Raw genomic sequence first — 6,980 nt, 5'->3', positions numbered from 1 at the left:
TAACCTTGGCCAGAATTGTGGCAAGGCACAGCTCTGTCTCTGAGCTCTTCAAGCAGTTTCTTTGACCTCATGATTCTCATTTGCTCTGTGAGCTGTAAGGTCTTATATAGACAGGTGTGTGGCTTTCCTAATCAAGTCCAATCAGTATAATCAAACACAGCTGGACTCAAATGAAGGTGTAGAACCATCTCAAGGATGATCAGAAGAAATGGACAGCACCTGAGTTAAATATATGAGTGTCACAGCAAAGGGTCTGAATACTTAGGACCATGTGATATTTCAGTTTTTCTTTTTTAATAAATCTGCAAAAATGTCAACAATTCTGTGTTTTTCTGTCAATATGGGGTGCTGTGTGTACATTAATGAGGAAAAAAAATTAACTTAAATGATTTTAGCAAATGGCTGCAATATAACAAAGAGTGAAAAATTTAAGGGGGTCTGAATACTTTCCGTACCCACTGTATATATATGTGTGTGTGTGTATATATATAGAGATATATATATATATAGATATGTATATATACGTATATACGTAATACAAAAAAAATGTAGTTTTTAATGTAATCAATCAACAATGTAATCAACTGTTAAAGTATGGTGATATCTATTAGTTAAATTATTCACCTGGAATGCCTGGTCTTAATACCATGGTATGTGACTGTGATAATCATTCAGTACGAATGTATTACTATTTTCTACTGTCATTATATCATAGTAACAAGGTAACTTTTAGCTGGGACATCACACACGTTTATTTAGCTATCTAAATGGTTTTTATATACAGCTAGTTCTAAATACTATAACCTAACCCTAATCCACACAATTTAAGTCCCCAAAGAGAGGTTATGCCAGATTTAGCTCACTTCTGAGTACGAATTTCTTCCCAAAATATGGTTCCCTCTCATAGGCTCACTTCGATGCTGCGATGACGTCATCGCTTTGGGAACACCTTCGGTGTGACGAATGTCTGAAGCCCTTATACCATCACGCCAATTCATTGGCCAAATAGAGCTTAGCACCGTCCCCAAAGCGCACGTAGGTGAGCTATATAGCGTGCTGCGCACTATTTTCATCAGATTTCATTTCCTTCAGGAAGCGAATCATCTGTCGCCCGTAGGAAAGCAAAAAAAAAAAAAAAGTCGTGTTCTTAGCTATTTCTCTAAAAAGAGCAGTTTACTCCTCTTCAGCGGACACAATGAGCTACAGGAGATGCATCGAGCCGTGTGACAGGTTCATCGCAGGAGGAGACACTCATGACAGGTGCATACAATGTTTGGGCCTACAGCATGCCCAAGCGGTACTTAGCGGCCTTTCTGATTGTCGACACTGTGATAGCCTACGGCTAAAATAGCAGTTCCTGATTCCTCTGCTCGTCTTCGGAGGCCAGGCCCTCCTTTAGAGAGAGTGTACGCCGCACAAGCGTATTCGACTCTCGCTGTGGCCTCCAGACTCCGATCTTGACGGTCCCGCCACATATTGCGCCTCGGGCAGTTTTAGATCGAGTCCTTACGACGAGCACCCAATGAATTGGCGTGATGGTATAAGGGCTTCAGACATTCGTCACACCGAAGGTGTTCCCAAAGCGATGACGTCATCGCAGCATCTCGTTCCCCTACTCAGGGAACCAAGGTTACATACGTAACCGAGATGTTATGTACACACACATTTTTCCATCTTTTGGTTTTTATATTCAGCTAACCACGCCTATTATATTAAATAAATAAAAAACTAATATTTGGGTCACTTAACAAATGGTATTTACAAAATGCACAATGTCATGTTGCAGAATCAAAGCATTTTGGTGTTGAGAAAGCAGACGGTTGCATTAATGAGATGCACCACAGGCTTTTCAGGAGACAACAGCCACATATTCTGATGGAGCACCTGCTTTCATACTGCAATAGGAAAATAACAAAGTGCAAGCAGATTGATCGATCGAAATAGCTGTCAGTTACTTTTGATTGATATGCTTTACTCATTTCTAACTGGGCGAGCTAAACGTCAGTGAAATTCAAGCCTGTGTATTATTGGCTCGGCTTATTATTTTGAATGCATCACAACGCCCGCCTTTCTCCTGAAAACTCTACAAATCCATTGGCCAAAAATATATCCTTCAACTGTCATAGAAATATTACCTTATCTCATTAGCCGGAATAAACGACAATCAGACAAATGCTGCATTATGATTGGTCAGGACTGCGCGCTCGCGCTGATTGACAAGTAACCGGATTGGCCAGAGGGCGCGGGTGGGGGCGGTATCTCGTGTGGGCTCTTCGAGGCTTCACGGAGAGTGAATGTCGTCATGAGCGGTGGGTAGGAATTATAACGTTGGTGTTTATATTACTTTCTTAAACATTTTCTCGAGCGAATGAACCGATATATATTTTACATCGTAGCTAGCACGCACGAGTTTTAAAAATCATGCGTAGCACGGCGATTCGATCAAATGCTCACTTCCGGAATCGCGGTTCTTTTCCGCAGCGAAGAGTTTATCTGGCTAGTTAGCATTTTAGCATGCTAAGCCAGCAGTTTGCTCCTCCATTAGCGCACTCTTGAGTCTGCCCGCAGACAGAATAACCCTTTAGCCGCGCACTGCATGCTCGTAGAAAGACGTAAACGTGTAGACGGCTGATTAAAACATAATATAAAGTGAGCTTAAATCGATATTTTAATGAATTTCATTAGTTTAGCTCAACCACTTACAGGCATCTGACGTTTAGCCTGTTAGCGTCAGCCGCTGGTTTCAGTCTGCAGCTTTAATTAACCAAACTGCATTTTTTCCTTTATATATATATATATATATATATATATATATATATATGCGCATAAAAACAAAATTTTCTCCCCTCCAAGCACGAATTTAGCTGTAAATACCCAAGGCTTGGTTATCAGCGCTTGTGTCCTGATTTTCAGCCGGATTAGCTTTATGAGAGCAAGTTCTTTTATGTAGTAAAGTTGGAAAACCGTTCAATATGATGGCAGAAAGATCACTGTGGTGTAATTTCTTTAGACTTACTATGAGTTTGATATCATTCAAATAAATGTGGATAAACCGTTAACTTTGTTAGCTTTGACAGCCAATTAGTAAGCGCCATAACATCGAGTGTTTATTTGGGTTGGGATCTGAGATCTTAGTACATGCGGGGTCAGTGCTGGGTGCTTACCATAGATGTAAATACACTTGAGTAGCGGAACTCAGTCCTGGTTCTGGAGAAGCTCTGCACTTCAGGACCAGGATTGAGAACATTTAATGGTGTGCTAATAGTGGATTGAGTTTTAAACCCTGTCCCGCTGAATCACTCCTCTCCAGGGGTTAGATTATCACAGGTATCGCCTCCTTAGCTACACTGTCATAACTGAAAGTGCATGCCATTCATGTTTTTGTTTGTTTATTTATTTATTTTTAAGTTTTGTTTCTTTTGTTTTTAATAGAACAATCAGTTCATTTGATTTGTTCAGTATTTTCAGTTTCTATGCAGACATTAATCACAATGCTGTGGTACTTTGGAAAATAAGGACACCGCAGACATGCGCAGTCTTAAGCACAGAATTAATTTGACTTCAGTAGTGCAAATAACTCCTGCTGCATTATTTCATTCCCCAATGGAAATCACAGTTGGAGAGTTCTGGTGTTTTCTTTGCATAAATAGATTCACCTTCTTCTCACAGATCAAAAGGACAGTATGGCCACCACTGTCGCAGTCAGCCCCAGTGAATATCTTCAGCCCTCCACCACCACTTCTCAAGTAAGGCCCCATCAGTCTGTATTTTTAGATGTTTTAGGGGTGCACTGATATAAAACATTCTAACCGATAAACCAATACGTATTTCCATTTATCGTCAAAATGACCATTACTGCTTATTCTCAGATTATATGTTTTTTATACATTTCATATTATGACATATTCTAATAAAATGTCTCAGAAATATTGAGAAAATATATATCTTTTTCTTGCATCATGCTGGTTGTTCTGTAATATATACTTCGAAACTTCATTAATAAAAGAGTAAATTAACATAGCAATAACATAGTAACGAAACATTTATTAAAAACACAATAGTGATTCACACTTAATCAAAAAGTTAATTTGCTATTTTTATTGATTTCTTTAGTGTGACAGTCAAAACTAAAATGAAATGTTTGTGCCTTCACTCATGAATTAGAAGTTATTCATCAGATACAATGCAGTTTAGTTGAAATTTATGACTGTTTACACTCCCTGGACCTGAGTGAGGTGCAAAAGGTGAATGAATAATTCATTTTTGAATGTGTAAGAAATGTTAAAAGTGAATGTAACAAAAAAAAAAAAAACATTTTATATTGTGATTAATTTATGAGTTATTTTAAAGATTGGTTTTAAGTAAGAGTTAAATGACAGCAAATATTGTTTAAATGTTAAACCTTTTTTTAAATCATATTATTACTCAATAATATTAAAACAAGAATTTCAGTTTTTCTACAGAATTCAGTGTTCTTTGTAATTATTTGTGAATTTTAATAATCAGTTTCTGAGTGAAAGTTGTTTCAAAGTAAATCCTACACTGAACTTTTCTCTTCTTCACTATAGGCTGAAATACACTACACGATTTACAGTCTAGACAAGTTGACAATAGTTGCCGAAAGTCAGAGCCAGTCTGCACATTTGAGTTGACAGATTTTACAGATAAACGTGTAGATTACGATGGGCAGAGACACAGATTTTTTTTAGCTTTAGACTATGAAACCATCCAGTCGATGGAGATCAAACATGTTAAGGCAATTTGGGAACAGTTCTGAGCAACAAGGCACATGCTTCTGCGTGAGTTTGTTGTGTTCAGAATGACCAGACTTCAGAAAGTCTGGTAATGTGTGATCGTTTAGCGTATGATGCCCAGTTTTTCTTTGTAACCATTTACAGACTCATCAAGTGTATAAGATGCCTAGTGTTTTCAAATCTATTCAGATTTTAAAAGTCATGTAGTGTATTCCAGCCTTAAATATATCTGACAGCTGTCCCAAAAAGCTATTTTCTTACATAGCTGTGCCAGTTTAATGTCTTTTGTAGTACTCAGCCTGCTGCTGGTAATTGTGTATCAACACTCTCTCATGTAGGATTCACAGCCCTCCCCGCTGGCACTTCTGGCAGCTACCTGCAGTAAGATCGGGCCTCCGGCTGCCCAGGCCCCAGTCAGCACGCCATCGTCTCAGCCAACCACACGCCGTCTGCACCCCATCAAGCCCGCCCCTATTGCCCCAGCTCCACCCAAAAACCTCGGGTTCCTCTCAGCGAAAGGAAATGTTATCCAGCTGCCCGCGGGACTTGGTTCGTCAGGGGCCAGCCCTATTGTCTTCACTATTCAGAGCCCTTCACGTCCAGCAGGCACATCCACTGCCAACATTCAGTACCAAGTGATTCCTCAGTTCCAGGGATCTCAGACCATTCAAATGATGCCTCAGGGAGGACAGATCCAGATCATCCCCGGAACCAACCAGGCCATTATCACCTCACCTGTCACAGTTCAGGCTGCCACACCAGCCCCGCCACCTCTGGCCCCGGCGCCGACCCCCCAGCAGAAGATGGTGACGATCAAGCCATCCTCCCAAAAGCGGCGGCAGAATAATGCCAGTGTAAATGCTAACGTTGTACGGCTCCCTAGTGGACTTACACTCCCACTTAATGTTACTACTAGTGAGGTGGGAGGAGTGCAGGTTGTAACAGAGACCGCTGCTGCTCCGGTGAAAGGCAAGAGGGGGAGAAAGAGACAGGTGGCTATAGCCCCGCCCACCCAGACCCCTCAGCCGGCCTCACTGCCACCTGTAGCTGAACAGGTTGAAGCCTTGCTAATAGAGACCACAGCCGACAACATTATTCAGGTATGTGCGTTTTTGTAATTCTGCTTTGGCTTCCTAAAAACCTCAAGTGCTTTAGCTTACAATTGTGAATTTTTGTCAGTTGCTGTTTTTTTTTGTCTCATCTGACAGATTTCAAAATGACCTTTATTGTTTACACTGTTCTATGTTGGCATGTGTCTCAAGGGAAAATCAAGAGATTTTCAGTTGTTTTGTTTTTGTTGCACAAGTTTGCACAAAACTGGTCTTATTCACCCCCAAATTAAAATGTATTAAGAAATTATATTTTGCTGAAAAATATGCTATTTTTAAGATTTTTTGGATTGTGGCATTATTATACTTGACAGTTAGGTACATTTCATCCTCAATGCAAGACAATTCATTCTCAGCATTAATGAAATGCAAAAAAAAAAACAAAAAAAAAAACAAGGAATTACAAAGTATATTATATATATTATATAAGTATATTATATGGTATATAAGTACACCATATTTGTTTTTATGTTGGTTTAAATAAAAATAATTCTCATTTTCATTCATCTTAATAATCATTCATATTTGACAGTAATTAAAAGAATATTGCATTACATTCATTGCTCATTTAGTATTATTTATTTACTATTGTAGTTTTTATTAAAACAATTTTTAGAAAAAAAAAATAGAATAAAAAACATTTATTTGTTATTATTTTTGTGGGGTTTTTTGATGATTTTATTTGTTGTTTTATTGTCTATTTAAGTAATATGTTTTCATTTTAGTTTTAGTTAACTTATAGTTCGGTTTTTTTTTTCTTTTTAATGCTTCTACTTTAAAATTCCAGCTCCAGGGCAAAATTTCTCATTTTTATTTAGGTTTTCATCTAATATTTATATTTTGCTTCAAAAGTAATTTCAAGTAATACCAGTGTTTTAATGGTATTAGGGATATTAGTGGTCGACTGATACGGGATTTTTAATGCCCGATGCCGATATTGAGAAATCAGTCTGGCCAAATGGCCGATATAATACATGTAATTACAGTAAATGAGAGACATGCAGAAAATTGGTGAAACTAAATGAACATTATTATGCATAAATATTTATTAAAACCTAAATTTTAAAAAATTAAACAATTCAGGTAACAGTTAGTGCAGCCTTTTCATTTGCTGAAA

At 38.2% G+C, this 6,980-nt stretch overlaps 1 protein-coding gene across 2 annotated transcripts in view; it reads left to right on the top strand.

Annotated features, from left to right (window-relative positions):
* Nucleotides 1-2,247: 2,247 nt before the first annotated feature.
* Nucleotides 2,248-6,980, top strand: part of LOC107674551 (transcription factor Sp2-like) — a 15,072-nt gene continuing 10,339 nt past the window's right edge. Inside the window, exons 1-3 of one of the 2 annotated variants that reach the window (XM_016468552.1) lie at nt 2,248-2,309; nt 3,670-3,746; nt 5,093-5,854. In XM_016468552.1, the coding sequence (XP_016324038.1) occupies nt 2,303-2,309; nt 3,670-3,746; nt 5,093-5,854 (846 nt within the window). In that variant the 5' untranslated portion in view covers nt 2,248-2,302. Of the gene's footprint in view, nt 2,328-3,669; nt 3,747-5,092; nt 5,855-6,980 lie in introns of both variants that reach the window. The other variant, XM_016468553.1, reaches the window with a different exon arrangement.

The sequence above is a fragment of the Sinocyclocheilus anshuiensis genome, unplaced genomic scaffold (genome assembly GCF_001515605.1).
Source record: "Sinocyclocheilus anshuiensis isolate Anshui unplaced genomic scaffold, SAMN03320099.WGS_v1.1 scaffold572, whole genome shotgun sequence".
NCBI lineage: Eukaryota > Metazoa > Chordata > Actinopteri > Cypriniformes > Cyprinidae > Sinocyclocheilus > Sinocyclocheilus anshuiensis.
This window is presented reverse-complemented; position numbering and strand designations above follow the sequence as displayed.